General features: G+C 43.1%; 3 protein-coding genes across 8 annotated transcripts in view; 2 read left to right on the forward strand and 1 right to left on the reverse strand.

Annotated features, from left to right (window-relative positions):
* Positions 1-60: 60 nt before the first annotated feature.
* ARF4 (ARF GTPase 4) lies at positions 61-10,266 on the forward strand. The gene is made up of 6 exons (XM_077325479.1): positions 61-460; positions 4,621-4,701; positions 5,178-5,287; positions 7,441-7,512; positions 8,241-8,366; positions 9,036-10,266. The coding sequence occupies exons 1-6, from the start codon at positions 394-396 to the stop codon at positions 9,120-9,122; spliced, it is 543 nt and encodes a 180-aa protein (XP_077181594.1). The 5' UTR covers positions 61-393; the 3' UTR covers positions 9,123-10,266.
* Positions 10,267-16,713: 6,447 nt separating this feature from the next.
* On the reverse strand, positions 16,714-21,645 carry PDE12 (phosphodiesterase 12). The gene is made up of 3 exons (XM_077325481.1): positions 20,169-21,645; positions 18,556-18,634; positions 16,714-17,745 (listed from the first exon to the last, which is right to left on the reverse strand). Exons 1-3 carry the CDS (start codon positions 21,432-21,434, stop codon positions 17,303-17,305), a joined length of 1,788 nt encoding a protein of 595 aa, XP_077181596.1. The 5' UTR covers positions 21,435-21,645; the 3' UTR covers positions 16,714-17,302.
* A 3,650-nt stretch (positions 21,646-25,295) lies between these two features.
* Positions 25,296-25,587, forward strand: part of DNAH12 (dynein axonemal heavy chain 12) — a 164,965-nt gene continuing 164,673 nt past the window's right edge. For 5 of the 6 annotated variants that reach the window (XR_013229011.1, XM_077325482.1, XM_077325484.1 and 2 more), the window contains exon 1: positions 25,296-25,455. The gene's annotated coding sequence lies outside the window, so the exon portion shown is untranslated. Of the gene's footprint in view, positions 25,529-25,587 lie in introns of all 6 variants that reach the window. The other variant, XM_077325483.1, reaches the window with a different exon arrangement.

The following is a 25,587-nucleotide window of genomic DNA, read 5'->3' on the forward strand; positions in this document are numbered from 1 at the left end:
AGGCCTGCTCTAGGTTCGGCGTGTGGGTGGTGCTGCGGTGAGGATGTGGCGGGCGTGACGCGATTTTCTCCGCGTTGGAGCCGGGGCGGCCGTGACGTGGCAGAGAGCGAGCGAGCGAGAGAAAGGAGAGCGAGAGCGAGCCAGGCAGGTTCCTCGGACTCGGACCAGCCCTCAGTCAGCCGCCGCCGACTCCGTTGCCCACGTCAGCGCTGCCGCCTTGGGCGCCCTTGTGGCCGCGGGAGAGAAGGGTCGGCCGAGGAGCCGCAGGCGAGGGACGCGCAGACCGAAGCAGGCACCGGGGCCCAGGCCGCCGCCGCCCGCCTCCCTCCCTCCGCCCGCCCGCCTTCGTGCTTCGCTCGCTGCGCCGCTGCCCCCGCCTCACTCGGCGCCGCCATGGGCCTCACCATCTCCTCGCTCTTCTCGCGTCTCTTCGGCAAGAAGCAGATGCGCATCCTCATGGGTGAGGCACTCGGGCCGGGCACTCCCGCACCAGGCGCTCCCCCAGCCCCGCGGCGACCCCGCCCCAGCCGCCGCCGCCGCCACCGCCACCAGAGGCCCCGGCGCTGCCCCCCTCTCCCTCCTTCCCCGCTTCCCCGGTGCTTCTGGGGCTTGGCTCGGGGTGGGGGCTGGGCTAGGCTAGGCCAGGCCTCTGTCCCCCGAAGGCGGGCGGGATCGCGGTGGGCTTCTGGAGGCTGCTCTCCTCCGAGAGCATCGCCGCGAGAATCCCCCACCCCCCATTTGGAGGCCGACGTTTTAGAGCCAGAGGACTTATCTTCAGTCGCCCGGTCAGGATGTGGGTTCTTTCACAGTGGGATTGGCTTCCTGTGTTTCTAAATTATATTTCAGTGCTGTGTGTGCGTGTGGCTCTCCCGGTCCCTTTTTTAAAATTTAAAAAATGTGTAATCGTGGTTTTCTTCTAGCAGAGAAGCGGAAAGCATGTCACAGCCACCTTTAAAATCCACGCCAACCAAGGTGTATGTAGAGAGACACTTACCTTGAGGAATGTTCCCTTGTTTTCTGTAGTGTGTTGAATTTATCTCCATTTTATTTTTTCATTCCCTGCCCCCATTAATAATGAAAATCTGCTCATCTCATTACATTGGTCTTATGCCATTAATATTTTGAACAAAATATGGTTAGGAGGTCTTAATATTTGCTGTGGGACGGTTGAGGGTTTAGTCTGAATCGCAAGTGCCTGATCTAACTATCATTAGGCTTGAGTGAGCTTTCTGTGGGTAGATAAATCAGCAAAACATGTTTAAAATTGCTCAGTCTTCCAACATATGAATAATTGTGGTCTAGAAACGGAACATGTCACCAGTATGTACTTTGACTTCCCATTCTTTTGCCCATCCCCCTAACAATTAATGAGATGCTGAAATATTTTGTTGCCATAATTTCCCCAAGTTTCCTGATTTTAGATGTTTAGGTATAGCTTACTTTTTATGAAAACATTCTGAATCATATGAAAGAGGTGCAGGTGGGCAGTAAAGATATCTTTTCAAATGATTCAATTTGTTGCTTTGCATAATATTGTTCTCTGCTACTTTGAGTTCTGATAGTGATAAATGGACTAACAGTACAAAATTTTCTGAAAAGTAGTTTACTTAATACCCCTTGGCTATGATCTGTTTTTTTTAATGTACTTCAGTTTACTAGAATAATAATTACAATGTAGTTAGATTCTTAATCTGTTAATGTACTGTTTGGTGCATATATATTTGATCATCAGTGTTGGAATTTGGTTCATTCTTCTGTCATTGTAAGCAGAATTTCAGAAAAGCTGATTTCTGGTTTAGGATTACATTTCTGTGTTTCTGGGATAATATTTTAACAGTACCATATTGTAAGTGAAATGCACTCTCTTGCAGTTGTTGAGGCAGTATCCCATACATTTTGATTTTTTTTAAAGGCTAGATTATGCACAGAAAAGGAAGAATACCAGTATATTCTATACACTGAGTTTTAAAATAAAAAAAGAACTCCAAAGCTTTACTTGGGATAGCCTGAGAAAACAGAATTAAAACACAGCAGAGATCTGACTGCAGCTGAAATTTGGACTGGTGTTCAGAATTCTTCCATTTGACTGAACTGTATGCATGAAACGAATTATGTGTATCTTATCCACATATAAAAGTATATAAAATCTGTTTCATGCTGTAGAGCTGTGTTCTGTGAATTTAGTGCTTCTAGTGGTTTTGGACCTTTATTTTTTGGACCTTTCTTGAATCTTACAGGGAAACGTAGAAATTATTAGTCACTAGACATCCTCCCACAAATTAGCTGATGCTTAGTTCTCTTATGGCACTTAATATTACTATTTAGAGACAAATATTTTTTACTTATGTTCCTCATATTAAAAAGCGAGATTCTGAAGCCATAATGTCACAACAGAAAAATTCATGTCTCTGCTTACCATCTTTTTTTCTTATAAATAAAAATACATCCAGAAATGGGTTTGTATGGGGACTGTCCATCTTCTGGATCCTATGATGGCAGGCCATGTAGGGCTGTAGAGGTCAAAATCAACTATTGAATTGCGCATAGAAATAAACATGGAGTCAGTGAAGATCTTCCAACATCAAAGTATCTATCTAGTGGCTTTTACATAGGCATCCTAAAATAATGGTGACTAGCAGATCAGAGGATTGAAACCAGATTATATTTGTATGAAGGCACTTACTCCTTTGCAAAACCTTCCTCCTTCAGAAGTATTCCTATGTCTACCTAAAGCAGTTTTTAAGGAAACTTAAAATGCAATCCTAAACCAGTCAGCTTAGGTGTAATCAGTGGGGTTTACTTCCGGGAAACCATTCTTAGGAGTGTTTCAGAATTATAACTGGTAGATTTCACTCCAGTAACACCTTAGAGACCGACAAGCTCTGACTCTCAACAGATCATACCCTCAAAATCTCGTTTGTCTCTAAGGTGGTACTGGACCAGAGTCTGTGGTTTTAGGATTGCACCATTAAGTTTAAAAATTCCTTGCACCAACCAAGACAGGGTGTTAAACCAAACCAGTACAGAAGTTTCCCTTTCCTTTCTGTGCCTACAGCATAGCATTGTCCTGAAAAGTAAGAAAGTAAAACAAATGTTTGGAGTTCCATACTTCTGTGTATCACACAAATGTACATGCATACTTGTTTTTTCCAGTCCAGAGTCTAAAAACAACTTTAAAAAACTGTACATGGAAGTCCTTAGATAGCATCACAAACAAAGAAAAAACATGTCCAGACCAGGGTACAATTTAAGAAGCCTTCAAAATAGTAGATGCTTTTCAGCAGTGCAGTTTTCAGTCCTAAAGGCCTTTCCCAACACTGTACTTACATGCAAAGGAATCCCTGTAAAATATAACATAAATCTCTCCTGCTGAGCTTGTGTTCCTTAATGAAGCATGGGATTAGACTGGATGTGTGAATTTGTGCTACCGGAGCTTGTAGTAGCTTTGTGGACACTAGGAGTTAGAGAGGGGGTAGACAACAGGGCCACACTGTGGCCTATGGATGCTCTGCAAGTCCTTTATCCAAATGGAGAATGGAGCCTACTTGTGTTTTCTAGATCATTAGACTTAAGTTTCACTGTTTTGGTCCTAAACAATATGATACAATGATCTTCGGAATATGATGCTTTAATTTAGTATGGTGGTGCATTTCTTAATATATGCAGTGGCAGTAATTTCTAACACAATTCAGTGTTTGTTTTTGTAGGTCAGACTGTGCATTTTAATATATTCTAAAATAAGAATTAAACAGTTTCTAAAGATTGCTATTTTAACTATGGAATGTGTTGAATTCTTTGGTCCTACATATTGTTTTTGCATACATATATCCTTACACTTTAACTCATGCAAGTTCCTTGCCTCACTACTTGATGAAGCCTTAAACAGTGATTTTATGGACGATACTGTTTTTTAAAAATCAAGAGATAACTAACTTAATTTTTTTAAATTGAGATTGGTTTATGACATATTGGTGATTTCTAGCAAATCTTAGTTACTTTAGTGTATCATACTCAACATAAATCATTCTAGTTATTAATCTTGTTAAGTTGAGAGCTGGCAAAGTTGGTACATATACATAGTTATTACATGGAGCTCTCAGGGTTCTTGTTCCTTTCTTGCATTTTAATCTTTGTTCCAACTCTAATTATTTTATAGTAAACTCCACTTGCCCTTCTGTTCTGATTGGCTAAATACTATCACAAAATAGGGCTCTTGAGCCAAAAGTGCTAAAATAGTGGTTCAGAATGACACTAGTATTGGTTCAGTACAGGTATACCGCCTGTCCAAAAATTATGCTGAATCTAAAAATGTAAGTTAATCTACAGGCAGACAAGCTGTTTAGTATAGAGTCATATTACTCCGGAGTAAGTGCTTAGGGTAACATCCTAGATGGCCAAGGCTAGCTAGGGAATTGGCCTTTGTTAGTGTTTGGATGGGAGACCACTGAGGAAGTTCTGGGCTGCTATGCCTCTTGCCATGAAAATGCTGTGGGGCTGCCATAAGTCAGCTGCAACTTGTCAACACTTTCTACCACCAATGCCCCTTAATTTTCACATTTCAATGAAAAAATGCATGCTTTGGCTTTATTGAATTAATAATGATCATCTTTATTTTTCTAGTTGGTTTGGATGCTGCTGGAAAAACAACTATACTGTACAAACTGAAGTTAGGGGAGATTGTCACTACAATTCCCACAATTGGTAAGAAAATATATTGTTAATACTGGTGTGTTGTTGTTTTCATTTATGAATGGCAGGACAGATTTTAACAGAATATGCTAGAGTAAAAATCAAGGGTTTTGTTTCATACTATGGTTTGGATTCAGTGACTACCTTCTGAGAAAGTAAGGAGGCTTCCTCTGGAGGACACGGGGGTCATTGCCTGTGAGGCAACCCAAGCAGTGCTACTGACCAAAATTGAAAGAAGTATTTATTGACATGCACATAGATGGATTTTCTAGAATTTGATGGGGGGCAATTATAAACGAAGCTGTAGTTACAGCTCTTTAACAATTTATTAGTCTTAGATCCTTTTGTTCTATTAGAAATCATAGAGCCACTCCATTGTCCCATCTTGTTCTGGTTAGGATTGCTCCTGACCAGTGTCCACAATACTACTGCGTTGAATGCTTACTGGTCCTGCTTCTTATAATCACTTGTGTGCATTTTCTCTTCAGGCTTTAATGTGGAGACTGTAGAATATAAGAACATCTGTTTCACAGTTTGGGATGTTGGTGGTCAAGATAAAATTAGACCACTTTGGAGGCATTATTTTCAGAACACACAGGTAAGACTACTGACATCTACTTGATGATCTGTTACAAAGTGATAATGCCTGTGAAAAGCATTATTCATAATATTTCTATCCTATGTTTTTTCAAAATATTGCCTGAGGTGGATGAAAACAATAAATATGGCTTAAAATAAAGTTTATGCTAGAATGTTGGAGTATTTTATCTTTTTCAGGGCAGTCTTCTTATTGACACAAATTACATTGCTTATTAGTTCTGCTTTATAGTGCTTGGAATGTTCAGTGAGCAGTATGTTGGATTTTTAAAGACCATTGAATAAGCTGTGGATTTGGCTAAAATCAGAATAATGATTGAATTTTGTGAATGTTGAACTGCCTTGTAATAGATAACTTTTATACTTTTCTTCGCACACTGATGAAGTCATTGTTTTTGTGAAGAAAAAGTTATTCTCCTGTGTTGGCAGAACAATAGAAATCTGTCCTTCATAAATTTTGCTAGAATAAATAATCTGCAAATGGGAATTACTGCAGAAGCATGCTCACATTGTTTCCTAATCAATTTCCCTTTCAAGAAGGAGGGAACACCAAGCAATGTGATCATGGATCATAGTACTTTTGGAAGAATGGTCACAGCAAGGGATGGGCATGAAAAATCCTGTTCAGGGAGGCCCCCAAATTGAACTGGCAAGTTCAGAAGCTGCAGCCGGGAGAAGGGGGGGGTGATTGCCTGGGGAGAACTGAATGGCTACCAGGTATTTAAACCTAATAGCTGATGGGCAGAAGCACCAAACTGTTTAGTGAAACTGTTTAGTGTAGAAAGCTTTACTCAAAGCTGTGAAGCAAAGTTTTGCAAGACACCCACGTGGTGAACTGGGGAAGAGTGTGACCCTGCTCAAAACAGAGAATGCTCAAATGTCTGTGTAGACTAACCATATTGTGTATCTTGCCTGGATTCTGTTTGTCTACTTCTCCTTATGAAGCCCATTGTTGTATACAGACAGTGGCTTAGTGTGCTCCCTGCTGCTCTTTTATAAGATCATCTTGGTAATCTTGGGGCCTGTGCTGGACAAGAAGCTTGACTCCCCTTGTGCATGCCAGCTAAAGGTGAAAAGCAATATGGCGTTAAATGCTTTTATCCCATCCATGGGGAACAAGTCACACATCTGTGCTGTAAACTTGTGTGGGGCTGATTTGCTTCCAAGTGAAATATGGTTCCATATTATGCAGTTCTGTAACACCACCTGCTGAACCCAGCCCCATGCTGTTTTCTTTGGTATGCTTTACTGCCCATGCTCTTTATTGCAGCCGCAGGGTGTTTCTCAGTACTTTGGTAGCACCATTCAAGTAGTACCACGCATGTTCAGTCTGTTCTTGACAGGTTATGTAAATGGAAGCCTGCATTTTGGAGATTAATTGTGCTCGTGTACCCTAACATTACCTGATGAGGGTGCAAGTCCCTGGCATTTACAGATTATGAACATCAGTTAAAATGCTGTGCCCTGTGGGGGCTTGCAGACCTTGTCATCTTAATGTAATTAACAGGCAATTGACACTGTTGTACCTCAGTGCCTTCTGTGCAGTAGAACCATCTTGTAAATTAACAAGGAATTATAAGCAATTAAAATGACAAGGAAGACTGAACACAAATGGTAAAAAACCTGGGCAAACATGGCTTGGAACTCAATTAAGAGCATACACTATGGTGTTGTCAAGTAAAGTTTCTTCCCCACTGCCATAGTTTCTGTACAGTGCCAACCAACAGAGCTGATTAACAGCAGTGGCTGTTAACAGCCAAGCCCTTGTATCAGCAAAGAAATACTGAGAATGGCCTACTCCTAGAGCTTCCTGAATAGCTTTGCAAACTTAATGTTCAACTTCACTTTAACTAGTTAAAAGTGAAACTAATATTACTTTCCGTTCCAATTTGTAATGTGTTACTGCTACATTAAAAATACTGAATGTGAATCTTCTGTTAGCAGCCCACTTAGCTGTTCTGAGGGATAGGGGTCCACTGTAATGGAACTGCTCATGTGGAATTCCGTTCTGGAGTGGTGGGTGAGGTTTGATCCCTACCGGTCAACCCTTGAGGGATTTTTTTTAGGGGCAAAAGTTTCTTCAGTGGTGACTTTAGATTTTACTTCAACACTGTTGTAGATACCTATTTCTCATCAAACTTGCTTTCTTTTCAGGGTCTCATTTTTGTGGTAGATAGCAATGACAGAGAGAGAATTCAGGAAGCAGCAGAGGAGTTACAGAAAATGGTAACTATGACTTTTGATCTGAATTTGAATGCCTTATGTGCCTCAAATTACCACAAATAAAGGTGCGACAAATAATCGGAGGCGTGGAAGACTCAGTTTACCCAAACACCAGATCTCATGAAGATTTCCTGTTGAGTCCTAATTTATTGTTCTGTGCTGAAGCCGGAACTTCCACAATTCCGCAGGGCCTGCAAAAAGGAGCTCTTCCACCAGGCATTTGCTTGAGGCCGATTGACCCAAAACATCTACAGGTCCCCCCCCCCCCCCGACTGAGAGGTCGAACATACCAAGGGAGTGTCAAAGTTATTGTTATCGAAATACTGTTCTAGTTGGTATGTTATTGTTGTTATATTGTTATATTGATACCGATACTGTTTCATGTAAATGTTCCGAAATGTTTTCTGTAAAGGAAGGGCGGCATAAAAATTTAAATAAATAAATAAATCTTACAAGTCTTCTCAGAACATTTGTGTTCAATAAAACCTTGAAGCCATTAGATTTAAATGGATAGCCATGTTGGTCTGAAATAGCACAATAAAATCAGAATCCTGAAGCCATTAGTTTAATTTGATATTATGCCCTATCTTTTCTACTAACATGCACTGAAGGATTCTTGGAAATTTAGTCAGTAACTACTGTTGTTGCCATGCCTTTCCTCTTATTGATTTGTAGTTCGCTTGTAGGTAACTGTAAAAAAGAAAATTAACTAAAAAAAATTTTCCTACCAGCTTCAGGAAGATGAGTTGAAAGATGCAGTGCTGCTGCTTTTTGCAAACAAACAAGACTTGCCAAATGCAATGGCAATCAGTGAAATGACAGACAAACTAGGCCTTCAGTCCCTGCGCAACAGAACTGTAAGTAAAAGTTCAATATAAAAAGTATGCCACTGTGTGGTATTCTCTTGCTTAACAAAACTTGAAAGTTTTGATAGTTTATAGCTGTTACCATTCTCAGTAATCTTCTCTGTGTGCATGCTCATATGGGATGGAGTGAATTCCTACTATGTAATAATTTTTTTTTATGATGTTAGAACATTATATTATGTAGTATGTGTAGGTCACTGCAAATCTCAGTACGGTCACCTCCTGGTTTGTATTTTGTTTATCATTTGATCCAACCAGGTAAGTGCATTGTTTTGCTTGGTTTTTTCTAGTCTGAACCTGACCACTTTTCCTTTGTGCTGAACAGCAGCATGGGGGAAGGAGGAGCTTCATGTGGTCAGATCACCCTTTCCGTCTTCCCTTCTGCTTGGGCTGTGTACTACGAACTAGCACATGTTTTGTGTCAGATCTCTTTTTTTTAAGTTGACTATTGTGTAGTTCAAGTTATAGTGTATTTTAAAAGGTTTATAATATGGACATCTCCAAACGGTGCTCCCAGTGGACTTCCAAAAGATATACTTTTAGAACACCTGTTCCTGGATATGCTCTTATTATCTTGCATGATAATGAAAACATTGAAAAGCTTTCTGATTACCCCCCCCCCCCGGCATAGTATTAAACATTTTCTTCCTTTCTTAACAGTGGTATGTTCAGGCTACCTGTGCTACACAAGGAACCGGTCTGTATGAGGGACTTGACTGGCTGTCAAATGAGCTTTCAAAACGCTAACCGAAACTGGATGACTTTCACACCGGGACATGTTTGATATAAGTGGTCTAGGCTTGTTACAACAAAATTAGTTTGCATCTTGGTTATTATACCGTATCTGGAACTGGTTTGGGCAGGATATTACAGCATTTTGACTTATTTTGTTGCCAATTATTGTTTACCAAGATATATGTTGCCAAGGTAACAATATACTTGGGTAAAAAAAAAACTCCTTAATTTGGAAAACAAGTGTATCTTCTGATTTTTATTTCTACTGTTAGCCGAAATGCCTGAATATAGTTGTGACTTTTGAAATCTGTTTGAATGCTTCTTGAGCCCCAATTAAATTATGTTTTAAAGATTTCCCCCATTTTCTTTAAGTCACTGATATTTCCATTCCTTAGACAGTCTGCTGACTTAAACTAGCATTCCATTTATATTTATTTCTCTCCCTCATAACACTTCCTAATATTGTTCCAGTGAGGAAAATTCTCTAAAACACTATTCAAATATTCTGCACTGAGGAACATTTTATTAACCTTTTGGATTCTGTAAGCCCATTTTTGCCTCTGTGTGAATTGAATCTGATTGGTAGAATATTTCTGTGCTGGTTGCAACGAGCTTGTTGAGGTTTTTACTATTCAGCAGATTGTCTTCCTTTATATTGTATCTTTTTGTTGCATGTTGCTTTTTGGTATCAGCCTGTTTTGCCCAGTGTATAATAGTTCTTCGGAAGTTTTACTGTTTATTGGTGAACATATCTTCATAAAGACAGATTTTTGGAAAATTCTTAAAGACTCAATGGATTAATTTCTTCATAACCTACTCAGAATTATTCCTAATGATACAGATGTATAGCTTTGTGTATGCTCCTGGAATCATAAGTTTGTGGAACTGATAATATGAATGTGTGACAGAATTATTCTTTTTCAATAAACGGAGTTTTTTCTGTACCAAACACACAAGAAATCTGAATAGCCTTTGAACTGTTCTCAATTTGGCAAAAAATTAAGATGGGCAGTTAAACTTATGTACAGTGTAGCTGGTTAATCATCAAGGCTAAGATCCTGTAAGTGTTTTGATGCTGTAAATCTAAATCCTTTTAAGATGTTCAGATATGAAACTACTAACAGTAAAAATTGTAATAAAATACAAACTGCCCAAAGAGTGTGTCTGCTTTATACTTAATCTGAGAAGACATGAGAAAGTTTTCCTTTGTTTTATATGCTTGGAAAACCTAAATTTGACAGGCCTTCTAGCAATGCCCATCGAGATGAAAAATGGATCTTCACTGGTATGCACCTTTGTCTAAAAATAATGTTTTATTTTATCTTTGTTACCCCAAATGATCGTGAACAAAAACAATTACTGATTTTTTTTATTGGTGCTCTAAATTTAAGATGCAGAAGTGTAATATGATTTAAAATTTACTGCCAAGTATTTTATGGTACATCGGTTTGAAAAATGTATGGCTATATTTACTTTGAAAAATAACATCTCTACTGGGTAATGTTCTTGTTTACCTTGATGAAGTCAATGAGGTGTTTTTTGTTTTGAAAGAGCAGGTATGAATACAGCAACCTCTTGGGTATCATACCTGCTGACCAGTATATATAGCACATGAACATAAGGGCCTGCTGAATCAGATTAGTAGTTTGTCTAGTCCAGGCTCCTGTTTCACATGTTAACCAACCAGTTGCCCTGGAGGACAAACAGTGTAGGGGCTACGGACAACCCCTGCTGCTGCTGCCTCTCAGCACTGCTATTCAAGTTTCCTGCCTCTGGATATGACCTGTTGCTTTTGATAGAGCTCTTCTACAAATCTAACGCCCTTGAAATATGTCTATTAGGGTGCCCATCATTACCTTCCTGGCAGTGGATGCCACATTTTAATTACTTCCTGAGTAAAGTGTTTTTATGTCTGATCTGAAACAGTTTCCCTACAATTTAGTTGAGTGCCCCCTCAAATTCTAATATTATAGCCTCTATCATGCCTTTTTTTCGAAACTGAAAAGTGGCAGACTCTCCAGTCTATTGTCATAGGAAAGGTGTGCAAATCTTTGTTTCCCCCTTCAAAGTTTTTCCAGTTCTCTTAATGTCCTTTCTAAGATGCCACAAGAGCTGTCTGCAGTCTGACCATTTTATTCTCAATCTCTTTCCTAATAATAATAATAATGGAGTTTGTATTTTTCACTGCTACCACATTTTCATTGAGCTGCACAGAGCAAGCCCATTATCTCTTTCAATGTTCGTTTCAACCAGTTCAAATCCAATCAGCATATATTTGAAACTGGGTTTTTTTTGTTCCAATATGTATTACTCTGCACTAAGACATACTGCACTTCGTTTCTCACATAGACTAGAGATCCACGCTGGTATTTTACTATCCTGAATAACGTTGTATCTGCAAACTTGGCTACTATACTGCTCAGAAGATGTAATTCCATAGTTTATGAACGAATGAAATACCCCTGCTTCCAACACCAATCCTTGTGGGAGCCCACTGCTCACTTCATTATGTCCCTTTCCATTCATTCCTACTCTTAGCTGCCTGCTGTTTAATCAATCAGTCCTCATCCCATGATTGCTAACGACTCAGGATTCTTCGGTGAGGTACCTTGTTAAAAAGCTTTTTGGATACCCAAGTATATAATACCTACTGGTTTGCTGTTATCCAAATGCTTGTTAACCTGCTCAAAGAACTCGAGGTTGGTGAAGGACTTCCCTTTGCAGAGGCCACGGTGATCTCTCCTTAGCAGATGATGTTCCTCTGTGTGCTTAATAATTCTTTAGTAAATATTCTGTTAGCTTACCTGGAACAGTTTTTAGACTACCTGGCCTCTAATTTCCTTGCCAATGTCAGTGGTAAGGTATGATCAGTAGTCTTATATTTGAGTTCTTGACAAGCCCTCATAAGTATAACGAATTTAGAGTCCATTAGCACCTTTAAGACAAACAAATTTTATTCAAAGTATGAGCTTTCATGTGTATGAACACTTCCTCAGATATAATATGATGAAATGGAAGTAATCAGTTCATACTTATACATTAGATTTAAATGGATAGCCGTGTTGCTCTGAAGTGGCACAATAAAATCAGTCCTGATTTAGTCAGTTACCTACTGTTGTTGCCATGTCTTCCCTCTTATTGATTTGTAGTTCGGTTGCAGGTAACTAAAAAAGAAAATTAACTAAAATGTTTTTTTCTACCAGCTTCAATAATTCTCTGTCATTTTCTGTCTTCCTTAAACAATCCTTTGTCCCCCAAAGGACCAAATTGCCTTCCGAGCTAGTTTTCTACTCTTGATATGTTTGAAGAAAAACTTTTAACATTTATGACCATCAGCTCGTCAAATTCACTTTTTTGCTCACCTTGTCAGCTTTCATGTTGTACATGTGACATACTTCACAAAGCTCTGAGAAGTCCAAAACACCCTGCTTGCATTCTAACTTCATTGCTGCTGAAGTTTATATATGTTAGGGCAGGGGTAATCAACCTGTGGTCCTCCAGATGTTCATGGACTACAATTCCCATGAGCCCCTGCCAGCGTTTGCGTTTGCTGGCAGGGGCTCATGGGAATTGTAGTCCATGAACATCTGGAGGACCACAGGTTGACTACCCCGGTGTTAGGGGAATGAAAAGGTCCTTACCTGGAACTACATAGAATCCTATACTTAGGAAATTAAACTTTGACTAGTGCTAGGCTCACATTTCAGCTTTATTTGTCACACTTAAAGACTTGGTTATCTACCTACCCAACTCCTGTAATTAATTCCCTCTGTTTATGCACTTCCTGAAGTTTTACTTCTAATTCTGCTTTTACCTGGGATGTGAAGCTCTTTCCCTAAGCTCCTCAGATGACTGGCCTCATTCAGCCCCTGTCATGGGTCAGTCAGGTACAGTTAACCCTGAAGAGACAGAGGACTCTTCAAGAGAGGAATGGGCATGTCTAGGAGGTCCTAATCTGCAGCTAGTCACAGTCTGCTACAAGAAGCTACTTCTGCCCTGCCAAATAAAGATTTGCAGCCTGATAGCAGCATCCCAGCTTCTCGGCTCCCTGGCTTAGAATCAGGAAGCATCCCACCATTCATGCACCTACAGGATGCAATCCAACTGCAAGACAAGAGCGTGTCTGTTATAAAGAGTGGGAGAAGGGGAAGACTGGCTGTGGGAGCAAGGCATCAACTTGCTCCTGCTCTCACTAGCACTGATTCTGTCTCAGGAGTTTAGCCCTTTGGACCGTGTTTAGACTCCCGACTTCTGGATTTATCCCTGAACCTGTTCTTGCTGCCAAATTGCTTACTTTGTGTTTTACCCTAGAGCTGGACTCTGACCACGCTGCACCAGTTTTACCTATGCTTCCTTTTGCTCCAACTCAGCTGACCTGCCCTGTGCCTAGTGAGTTCCAGGACACCCCTGCTCACTAGAGCCATGTGCTTGTAACAAGCTGAAGAAACCCAGTTAAACCCAAAGTTTCCTAAGCACACAGACCCTCTCCATGGAGGAATAGGTCACAAGAGTAGCAAGGCTGGCATTCTTTTACCTGCACCAAGCTAAGCTACTAGCACTGTACCTGGCCTCAGTACACCTAGCCACAGTGATCCAGGTGACAGTCACTTCTAGGCTGGATTTCTGCAACTCACACTACGCAGACCTACGCTTATCCCTGATTCCGGAAGTTACAACTGGTGCAGAATGCGGCAGCCAGGGTTCTCACAGGAACCCCTTGGAAGGCCCACATCTGGCCCATACTCCCAACAGCTGTACCGGTTACCAGTTGAATACCAGATCAGGCTTAAAGTTCTGGCCCATCAGGCATAAACTTCAAGCCCATATGTGATCTGGGCTCTGTGTACTAGAGGGATCACCACTCTACCTATTCCCCGCAGAGAACACTACACTCTGTAAACACCAACAAGGTAGTGATCCCTGGCCCCAGGGAGGCTTGTCTGACTGCAGGGCCAGGACATTTTCTGCCCTGGCCCCCACCTGGTGGAATGAGCTCCTGGAAGAGATCATGACCCTGCCAGAGTTAAAGCAAGTCCACAGGGCCTTCAAAATGGAGCTCTTCCACCAAGCTTTCAGTCAAGGTCCATGAAGCAACTCCACCAGCCCAGAGCCCCCTCCTACTACGTCTCGCAGATGAAAGTTCAAATCACAGCACAGTAAACGATATACAATTGCTGAGTTATAAAGTTATGTTAACGTTATTCTATTACGAGTTCTGTTACAAATCTTATATATTCTGATTGACATTCTTTGTATCGTACTATTAAAATTTTCAGTATAAACCACCCTGAGCCGCCAGGGAGGGTGGTATATAAATAAGCCTAGAACTGATTTTTGTCATTCACTGGATTTTCTAGTTTCATGAATTGCTTTACAACAGCCACTGTAAAGCCACCTGTTAGAAACCCAGTTGGAGAATAGTTTCCATGGTAAAATGGATACTAAATATTTACTTCAGTACACCTCATCTTTCTGTAGATTTAATAGGAAATCGTTTTCCTCTTCAGTAGATCTTAAAAGTGGGGAATGACTTCACTGCTCAAATTGGGAATTACTTGTGTGTACTGTTCACCATTATACTTGTTTATGGATATGGATGGGTATGAATTTTTTACTAGGAAAAATGCTTGGATGATAACTCAGCTAGCTAATGCCCAATGTTCTTTATCTTCCTTATGTGGGATGTTCTCTCAAAAGAAAATTGGGAAGCAGGGCTATTATTAATGATGGCAAGTTATAATCTTAAAGGGAAACTTTGCAGTTTAACAGGCTGGCATAGGTGTGTTCTACAGGTAGCACCAGACAGTTAACTTTAAATGAGAGTCCCAGTGTCAAATACCTGTGCAGTTCAAAAAGCTTCTATAACCTTGGGTTACTAGCAACCTAACTTACAAGATTGTAAGAACAATAATTTGTACAGGTTTTTTTCAAATAAAATCAGGAATCTTGCCATATGGCATGAACAGGGACTAAGGGGCATAGATGGATATAGCATGCCTGCCAGACTTGTAACTGCCATGTAGCTCTTGGTGTCCTAGGAACCTGGGAATTTAAAGCAGGCTGCAGCTACAGTCATTACACTGCTGCTGGAAAACTGGCAAGATCTGGCCTTTCTAAGATCCTAAAGGTAACAAATACTAACACATTAATTCTATGAGGTTTAAAGAAGGCATTTGGGGACATAATTTAACGTTCAGATGTCACAGGTCAAGAAGTATATAATTAAATTTGCAGTCTCACATAACGAACTCTCTAGAGCTGGAATACTTGGGCTGCACAAATCCCTTTCTCGGTATGTTTTCCATGCAGAGAATAGCACTTTATCAAGCTGATAATGCAATGTACTTGTATGAAACTGCACAAGTACTAAATGCAGACCTCAGAAAATTGCTAAATGGTTATTACCATCCCCCTCCCACTGTTTTAACTCTACAATAAAAAGAGCGTCAGAAGCATCTTTCAGTTTTCACAATGGAAGGTCCAGTTTCTAAGGTGACTTCACAGATCACTCTTTACAACAATAAACCCAACAATAAAGGAAAACATTAGTTTTGAATGGAAAGTTGGTGACTATTTTGACAAAATGGTTACTGAGCAACATATCCTAAGCCTTGCTCCTCCATTTGATAGCAAACATGGTTAGCTCCAGAAGAGGGGTGGACCCACAGAACTTGTTCAGAATTCTTATCCCTCCTAGAGATCTTAGAATGTAGTTGCACTCTTGGGATTTGAAGGATACTTAATTCTAACAGTAATGATGACCAACATGTTTCACTCCTCATTACTGCAAACATGATGTGGAATGCTGGTTGGCTTGCAGCAATTACAGGCTGTTCTGTCATGCCTCCTTCTGCAGGAAAGTAGAAAGAACTTACACAGATTCATAGATGTTTTCTGTTGATTGGACTAACTCTGTTAAACAGGGGCACTGAAGATTTTTATGATACAAGAAGTTGTTCTTAGTGCCATTAAGCAACATGACAGAGCACTTCAAGAACACACTGCAATCTTATGCACACTTACACAATGACACTTCTTAGGAGCAGAGAAGCAGACCACTCCCAAGTGACCATAAATGGTATATTATATACAAATGTATGCTTGTGCTTCATACACCTGTTTGGGTGCAGGCTCATAAAACCTTATGCTACAAGGCCATTTTTATTCCAATATATTAACATGGCAGCCACTCCAGAAAGGATCATTCTTATGCAATTATTTTTCATTTCAAGAACAAGTCAAACAGCCAAAAACCTGTAGCATGGTTAATACGGCAGGATGCCCATCTTATTACTATTCCTTTTTATACTAGTAAATACAATGGCTGCAAACCACATGTACACATCAAAACCAGATAGAGAGTTCTACCATGTTTTTCTGAACAGTTCATTTCATGTATGTAGACATCATTTATCCTGTGAAACAGATATTCTACTTTAAAATTGGGGTAAAAATGTGATAAAAAGATGAGAACTAGAAAAGCAATTAAACACAACCTTAAGTGATGTCATGTTGCTGTGGCATGATATTGTTTGCATATTTGAGACAAAGCAGGAAGACTGATTATTGAAGTTCTGTTAGCATATTATCAAGAAAAAACAGATATAGACATGATTTTTATTTAAGCACACCAATATTGGGTTACATTAAGTAGTTGCAAAACATGAGAGTAGGCAGTTGCCAATTTTTTGGAATGCTAAATTTAACAATGGTTTACAGTAGTATATATGTAAACAGTTGGGCAGCTTAACACAGTACCTTCTCAAAAAGTAACAACAGACTGAGTGGGCACATTACTTACTGAAAATACCAAAACTTTCTTACCTGTTCCAATTTGTATAAAAAGAGCTATGTTGCTCATCATATTAGACTACAATTTAAACAAAAATGCTCTTAATCACCATGTAAAAACCACCTGAAAAATTAGGATAATACAGTTTAAGTCATCATTAAACACTGACTGCTTTGCTTATCTGCATAAAAAGGACCCATTAATTAGAACAGCAGTCTTGGTATAATCATGACCTGTTACATGGAGCTGAAAAATCTGATATAATGCATGTGAACATTTTTATCTATTTTTTTTTGGTAAAAATTCATATTTAATCCACAATTCAAGCTGAATTCTCCTAAATTCCCAAATTGAGAAAATTCCTTGCTTTGGAGTAAGGAATAGAGACCAAGAATTTAGCCTATTTCCACTTCAAATCACATATTAGTGCTATATGATCTGATGGGTGTGAAACACTTGGTAAGGCTTGGTGAGTTGTTACTTCTTCATGACTTGGCAGTGGAATTACTTGTTCAACCTCCAGCGCATTTGCATCAATGAAGATGTAGTCCAAACATCCGTGAAAGCCACCAACGTAATTAGTGTAGGCTGGTTCTCCACAAGCACTTTTAAGCCTAAGTGGATGGGTCAGAGATATTCTGCACGGCTTTTCTTCTCCATTTGAGCCCCAGTCCTCATGATCTTCAGCAATACTACCATTACTGATGAAACTATACATTCCAGTCGATGGTGTGCTATTAAAATCCCCACAGAAAATAATTGGCGTGGCAGGATACACATCATGTGTTATATGCCTAATATGAGACAATGCTACTGCAGCCTGGATTAGACGGATGTTTCCACCTAAATAAACACAAGAAAATTAAGGATATTAATTTTTTATTTTTTTGAATCACATCTGTCCAGAAATTAAGAGTTGGAGTGACTTAACAAAGCCTGGAGTTCTGTCTTTTCCACCTGCAAATGCAGTAGCAAGGTACCAAGGAAGTGGAAGACATAACCAGAACTAGCCAAGATACACAGCCTACTATGCTGCTTGTCCAGTGCTGCCACAGCAGCCATGGTCACAACCAGGGGGCGATGTGCTGCCTGCCTCTTTGCTACCTCACTGATGAAAGACAGCAAGCCACAGCGCAGTGATTTTTGGCCAACTACCAGCCATGGGCAATGGTCCTTCGGCAGCAGCATGAGCTGCAGGGTCCTGACCTGTGGCCAAGACCCAAAGTTTACTCATTCTCCTCCCACTTTCACTGAACAGCAGGCAGTTGCTGTGGAACAGGCTGCAGCAATGCATGCTGGTTAACCAAGTACTGGATACCATCATTTTTACTGCACGTTATTTGCTCTAAAGTGGTATATTTCCAGTGGTCCACTGCCTGGTCTGAGTGTGTTTAAACCCTTCTGTCCTTCGGTTAACCTTTTCTATGTCACAATTGCAAACCAGCAGAATGTGAATTCCTCCTTCCTTGAAAAAAACACTTTAAGCCACCACCCCCTCACCACAGAACAATTTACTTCATATGGCAAGAATGTCATACTCCAGCCATAGCTGAGGTCACGCTTTGGAAGAACATATCATTGCATTTATATCTCACTACTCTGCACCAAATCAAATTTTCTTGAAAGTTCATAAATTACAAATTGCAGAATTACCTTTTGGGTGCCAATATAAGTGGGTGTTGGCAACACAAACCTTTCTGGAAGGATCACTTGTAGACTGAAGAACTGAAACCTACAAGAAACATTCTATGAGTTCTCATATCAAAGCTTTTTTCAGTACCTGACTACACCTCTGGGAACAATGTGCTACTTTTTCAGGGTCATCTTCTGCTCCTAAACAAAGGTATTCCTTCTCCATTTCTCCTGACAATTTTAGAGTACGGAAGCTTTGCTCCTCCCAGGCAGGGACGTACAATATCTGGAAATTCTAAAGACATAGGGGGAGATGGGGGATTTTTGTCCCTGCCCACCAAAAGAACCCAGAAATTTGGAGAATAACTGAAATATATGTAATACTTATTGTCTTATCAAACCTGAACGAATTTTACTTTTATGTCTTAGTCATATGAAAGCAATGTTAAAAGTATAACTAGTACTTGAAAGAACTAAACCTTATATTTTTCTATGTGCATCTTAATTTTCGCTATCTGGTTAGAGAGAGCTAAGTTCACAATGAAACATTTCAGTTTTCCTCTAAGGCTTTGGTGCAGATACTGCCCATCTCCTTCTGATCTCCCCTTCATAGTAGGACAATAGGCTACTTTTTACCCAGTTTGTGGTTAAATGTGTCACAGGTTGGGAGGATAAGTGAAAGGGTTAACCACATGGTCAAGCTGACATGACAAAAAAGGCATGCAACTGTTGAGAAGCAATGAAAGCCCTGCATGTTCCTCTCATGAAGATAAGATACCACCCAGGTGCAGAAATGCATCTTGGATTTAAGAATTGTTCATGTCCACAGCATGCCCCCTTTGTCTTTAACAGTATTTAACTGGTTTGAAAACAGAAATTATTGCATAAGAGTTTCTTACAGTGCTCCCCCAAATTTCCAATATTTCTGTCAGAAAAACTGAAGGGAAGAAAAAGGCCTAGGGAAAAACACACACCAAAATTTTATGCTCCCCCCTCCCCCCGGCTATTACATCTCTACTCTCAGGCCCCTCTCTCTGAGTATTTCATGAAGCATAGTAGAACTGCACTGAATACCAACTTCAACAAAGGCCATAATTATTATTAGCAACATACCATGATGCTGTTTGAACATCAAAGCCACATTCTAGAGAACAGGCACTAACAGAACTCAAGCACACTAGATCTTGGAATCTAAGCTTGGCCTTGGTAAGCATTGGTAAGGGAGACCACCATGGAAATCTAAGGCCACTACACAGAGGCCAGGAATGGCACATCAACATCTCTTGCCTTGAAAACGCTATGCGGTCAGCTAGTCAGCTGCAACTTGATGGCATATCCCACCCCCAATATACCACCTTAAAACAGACATGACTGGCATCTTTGCTTGTGTTCCACCCATAGCCAGCTGCAGAGTACACAGACATAACAGTGAGCAGATCTCCTTTTTTTCTTTATAAAACGATTAGAAGCAATTCAGCAGTTCCAGCTCTGTTGTGTGTCAGAAGCTCCTTCTCCATTAAAAGCCCAAGAGCCCCGCCTTCTTTATTTCTGGTTACCACCTACTATGTTTCCTTATAGCTATCATTCACTGCTCACCCCCTGCAGACTGTGCCCACAGGCAGATCTGCTGATACCTGCAGGACAGATGATCTCTGGTGCACCTTCTGCTGCACTTCGGGATAGGGGGCCAACTGGTCTCTTAGTTCTTTGTGTAAAGGGTCTTCCACCAGGACCTGGTTTAAGGCCACGTCGTGCTGGCTGAGCAGGCTGAACTTGTCTCTTCGGTAGAAGGTGGCCAGGCCCTCCTGCTGCTTCCCCTTGAGGCGGATGAGCCCATCGAAGCCGAATGCCTCAAGCGCGGGGCCCAGGCTGTCGGCGAAGACCGCCCTGTCCACCTCCTGCAGGCAGATGATGTCGGCACTGTAGCCGGCCAGCTCCTTCTTGAGGAGGTTCTGCCGGTAGTCGAGCTCCAGCGAGTAGGGCGCGCAGTAGGGGTAGAGCACCGTCCGGGAGAGCTCGGTCTGCGCGTAGACGTCGGCCAGGATGTTGTAGGTGACGGTGCGGATGAGGCCCGGGCCGGTCACTTTCTTAGTGTAGAGATGGCGCGCGTCGAAGGTGCAGGCGCCCGGGCCGGCCTCCACGGGGCCGCCGCTCTCCACTTCGCGCGCCACGCCGTAGCGCCGCAGCTCGTTGCCCGGCGTGCAGACCAGCTTGAGGCGGAGGCCGACGTGCGCGTTGCTGGGCGTGAAGACGCGCTCGGTGCCTCCCGGCGCTTCCCGCCACTCCGTCTGGGCGGCCGCACCCGCCGCCGCCGCCACTGCCGGCTCCGCTTTGTGCTCCTGGTACCAGCGGAAAAGGCAGTGGGCGGGGAATCCGAATTCGGTGCGGAGCTTGGGGCACACCGGGAAGCCGGCGAGGAGCGAGCGCGGCAGCTGGAGCTCCGTCAGCGCCGGCGGGTTGCGCTCCACGCGGTAGCGGGTCTCGCCGATCTGGAGCACCGCGCCGTCCTGCCAGGCCTCCGCGTTGGGCACGCTCTCGGCCACGGCTTGGCCGTCCTGCGAGAAGAGGCACACGGTGGGCGGCGGCGGTGGCGGCGCGCCGCTCTCGGCCCGCGCCTTCTTGCTCTTCTTGGCCGCCTTGGCGTTGCCCTTGCCGGCGTTGTTGGCGATGCGGGCGAGCGCCCGGCCCAGAGGCTCCGCCTGGTCCCGCTGCACATGGCGGGCGCTGCCGTCGCCCAGCACGAACGAGACGCTGAGCTTGGGCTCGGCCGGGACGCAGCGCACCACGGCCCGCTCCATGGCGAGAGAGGCGCCGCTACCAGGCCCCCGCAGGCCCAGCCGCTGCCCCCCGCTTTGCAGGCCGGACACGGCCCTCAGCACCCAGCCCAGCAGCCGCCGCATGAACCCCGCCGCGCGCCACCATTCATTCCTCCCCCGACGGGCCCGCGGCTGAGCACCGGATAGGCACTTTGCCGCCCGCCCCGCAAGGCCACATGGGAGAAGCCGGGGCTGAAGCGCGGGAGGGGGAGGGGCAGGCGGAAACGGAGGGCATGCCGGGAAATGGCGTCTGTGCCGCGCCCGACGAAACGGGAAGCCCCACAGCCCGGAAGTGCATGGGCATCCCGGACGGGCAGTAGTGCTTGTGCGCTTGCGCGCGAAAAGGAGGCGAATCGCTAGACGCCGTCTCAAAATTGGGTGGTTTTTCCTCCAGGATGCGTCCTGAGACCTTTCACATTTTATCTCAGTCCGACCAAGGACTTTAGGCCGCCATACAGGGTTCCTTCCTGTATGCGGAGCTGCCAAGGACCGGAGCTTGAAGTTCGAGGCAGGATCTTAGTTTTGCAATTACAGTTGGCCAGTCCGCGGCCACATCCCAAATGTTGGAGCTAATCAGTTTTAAAGGGGAAGTGACCACTAGCGCATCTGGTGGGAGGGAACCATCCATTGCTCTGTTTTGTACATATAGGGGCGTTTTGGGGAGAGTTCAGTATGTCCTTTCTAGCTTGGGTCAATAAAAATCTGAAATGCGATCGCACTGTCTCTTCCTGAACCCACGGATTTAACATTGGCAAGGTAGGTGGCAAGTTATGATCTTAAAGGGAAACATTTTAATTACTGTCGCCTCCCTTGCTCACTTCAACAAAATCATGCTGATCATCCTCACCTGTGTTGCTATCCCACATGGCATATGTGTAGTCCTCAGCTACCCGTGCCTGGACAGCCTGGAGACTCCCATCAAATTCTTCTCCCACACCCTGTCACCAGTGGAGCAAAATTTTGCCTAGATCAACAAGGAGGCCCTCACCATCCTTGCCAGAGTGAAGAAATTCCATGACTTCATCTATGGCCACCGATTCTCCATCATCATGGACCACAAGGCAGTCCTGGGTCTCTTTGCTGTAGACTGGCAGATGACACAGATCCTTTTGTCTTGGATACTGCAGAGGTCCATCTGTCTCAACAGTTACAACTAACAGCTTTTGTACTGCCCTGGAAAGTCCATCGGTGACACTTACAACTTGATCTGCCTGCTGCTCTCCTGTGGAACTACTAATCAATCAGCGCTTGATACGATGCTTGTACCCAGATCATGCTGACAAGCGGACTTCTGGCCAGGAGGAGACAACCAACCCCTAATCTTTCACCAGCTTAGTGTAGTGCTTATGAGCAGCGGCTTCTAATCTGGCAGGCCAGGCCAGATTTGATTTCCTTCTCCACATGCAGCCAGCTAGGTGACCTTGGGCTCATCACTGATAGAGCTGTTCTGGCCAAGCAGTAATATCGGGGCTCTCTCAGCCTCACCTACCTCACAGGGTGTCTGTTGTGGGGAGAGGAACAGGAAGGTGATTATAAGCCACTTTGAGACTCCTGGTAGAAAAAAGCAGCATATAATAACCAACTCTTCTTCCACCAACTTATTTCCAGTGCATTACCACCAAGACTCTTATGCCCTCCTTTCCACCTGACCCAGAAGGCAAAAAGTTTCTAGGCCCCGTTGTTGGCTTGGCTTTTCCAAGCAACTGGCTGGCTACTGTGAGAGACAGTGCTAGACTAGATGGACCACTGATCTGATCTAGTAGGCCTCTTCTGATATGCCTGTGCATCCTTCCCTCACCCATTTACAAGCCCTTTCCCCACCTGAATTTCCAAATGCCTGCACCACCCACATATCTGCTCCCTGCATACCTCGGAGCATGGATGGCACAATACCTGCAAGGAAGCAGGTAAGGAAGAGGTAGATTATGCAGCTGAGAAGCATGTGGTAGCTGGCATTGGATCTTGCCCCCTGACAGCTTCCCCTCCTCAGGATATGACAACACTCAGGGACCATGGACAGACAAGACAGCTCTTTGCAAACCTGAGGAAAAATGGCAGTTGCAGAAAAACTTGATGTTAAAACATTAATTAATACATTGGGGATTTAAAATGTAGTGATTAGAGTGGAAGACCCGCTCTGCCATGGAAGCTCATTAGGTGTCTTTGGGACAGTCACACACTATCAGCCTACCTTACAGTGTTGTTGTGAAGATAAAATGAATTATGTAAATTGCTTTGGGTCCCCTTTGGGGAGAATAACAGGGTATGAAGGAAGTAAATAAATCATAAATACAACACGAGGGAGTAGATAAGAGATAGTTTTGTTAGTGGAAAGGAGAAAAGGAAGTGGAGAAAGTTGAGGATATGGGGCTGTCAGGAGCAGGGAAAGAATAGTGTAGGGAGAGCATAAAGGGGAAAGTGAGGTGCCCTGAGCAAAGTCCCTGCAGGTTTCCCACCATGCTACTGGACCCAGCCAGTCCAGTACCATGATACTAGGCTTGGCTCGCAATACACACCTGTACCAGGTCTGGATGGCACTGTACAACTCAGGCACAATTTTTCCAAAGAGAGGCTTCTAGGGAAAGCTGAAGACATAGGGGCAGATACATTGGCTGTTGGGATGGAGAGAAGAAAGCAGCAACTGAGGAAAGGGCAGGGAAAAAGAAAATGAGATGCCCCTCACAGGTTATCCCTTTCTACTACTGAATTTTTTTTTGATAGGATGTAAAGGTAATATAAGCAGGTGGAATACATAAGGTAAAAGAGCCTCTTGTGGTGCAGAGTGGTAAGGCAGGAGTCTAAAAGCTTTGCCCATGAGGCTGGGAGTTCAATCCCAGCAGCCGGCTCAAGGTTGACTCAGCCTTCCATCCTTCCGAGGTCGGTAAAATGAGTACCCAGCTTGCTGGGGGGTAAACGGTCATGACTGGGGAAGGCACTGGCAAACCACCCCGTATTGAGTCTGTCATGAAAACGCTAGAGTGCGTCACCCCAAGGGTCAGACATGACCCGGTGCTTGGACAGGGGATACCTTTACCTTTAATACATAAGGTGATTAACATATTTCAGGGGACCAAATGAGGCGTCATCCTCTCCATGTCATTTTCCTTTGTTGATTGTAAAGGAACGCCAGTTTCCTTTCAGTGCAAAGAAATTCTGCATCCTCAAAGCTTCATTTGTGACAAGGCTTACCTGAGTTTATCCCTGAGATTTCTGCTCAGTGCCAACAATAAATATATGCACATGGACGGCGTGTTTCCCTCACTACCCAGTAATGGCAGCCTTGCCCACAGACACATCTGCTGAATCAGTTCAGGGCAAAAAGGAGTCTTGTGGCACCTTAAAAACTTACTGCAGCATAAGTCTTCATGATACATAATTAAGGTGACCAGATTTTAACATTGGTAAAGCGGGACACCATTGACCGGGGGGGGGGCGTCTTGATTAAAATTTTGATCTATATGGAGCAACAAAAATGTATATATATATATTTAAATTTCAACATAAGTATAATTTGCCAGGTGCCCCAAATGTCCCTCCAAAAGTGGGACAATTGGGTAATCTTATACATGATACATACACACATGCAAACGGTGGGAGCCAAAAACGAGCATGAATTCAAGACAGGCATAATAACAACCATATAAAAGCTGTGACTGGTAGTAACACAGAGTCTGAGGAAGAGGGCTTGCACTCGAAAGCTCACGCCTTGAATAAATCTTTGTTGGTCTTAAAGGGGCCACTGGACTCCGATTTTGTTTTAGAGCCTCCCCAATTACGTTAAAACTATTAAATCCTACAAGAAAGGTGTCATTAACCTTTGAACCCCGGTTTCTCTGGCTGTAGAAGTCACTACAGTCGCCCCCTCGAGCAGCAGGTTCCCGCATCCGGAGCGCGACAACCGAGCGCAAAGCAAGCCGGGCAGAGGCAAATCTGCGCCGTCCTGTGACCATAGCAACCGAGGCGTTGTTGGCCCTGCTGGCTGCGAGGAAAGGCACCAGCCTAGGTCGGAATCCCACCGGTCAAGACTGTCCCCTTCTCCTCTCAGAGGCTTCTATCGCCCTCCGAGCCACGCCAAGTCTCTCTCGGGGCGCACATTCTGGGAGAGGTGAGCGATCCAACGGGAGGGCGTGTGTCCTGCGCAGCTCCTTTTACGCCTTCGTTTTATAAATACGGGAAAGGTACTGGAAAGCATCAGTCTCGCATCCCTATCTCGAAAAGGCACTTTTTTGGGGAATAT

Source organism: Paroedura picta, chromosome 3 (genome assembly GCF_049243985.1).
Source record: "Paroedura picta isolate Pp20150507F chromosome 3, Ppicta_v3.0, whole genome shotgun sequence".
NCBI lineage: Eukaryota > Metazoa > Chordata > Lepidosauria > Squamata > Gekkonidae > Paroedura > Paroedura picta.

What these genes read in the sequence shown, in the direction of transcription:
- ARF4 (XM_077325479.1), top strand. Translation starts at nt 394, where the DNA reads ATGGGCCTCACCATCTCCTCGCTCTTCTCGCGTCTCTTCGGCAAGAAG. An exon ending in GCAGATGCGCATCCTCATGG is followed by an intron (nt 461 to 4,620) that starts GTGAGGCACTCG and finishes TTATTTTTCTAG; the next exon opens with TTGGTTTGGATGCTGCTGGA. An exon ending in ATTATTTTCAGAACACACAG is followed by an intron (nt 5,288 to 7,440) that starts GTAAGACTACTG and finishes CTTTCTTTTCAG; the next exon opens with GGTCTCATTTTTGTGGTAGA.
- PDE12 (XM_077325481.1), bottom strand. Translation starts at nt 21,434, where the DNA reads ATGCGGCGGCTGCTGGGCTGGGTGCTGAGGGCCGTGTCCGGCCTGCAA. An exon ending in AGAGATCATCTGTCCTGCAG is followed by an intron (nt 18,635 to 20,168) that starts GTATCAGCAGAT and finishes TGTTTCTTGTAG; the next exon opens with GTTTCAGTTCTTCAGTCTAC. An exon ending in CTTATATTGGCACCCAAAAG is followed by an intron (nt 17,746 to 18,555) that starts GTAATTCTGCAA and finishes GTGTTTATTTAG; the next exon opens with GTGGAAACATCCGTCTAATC.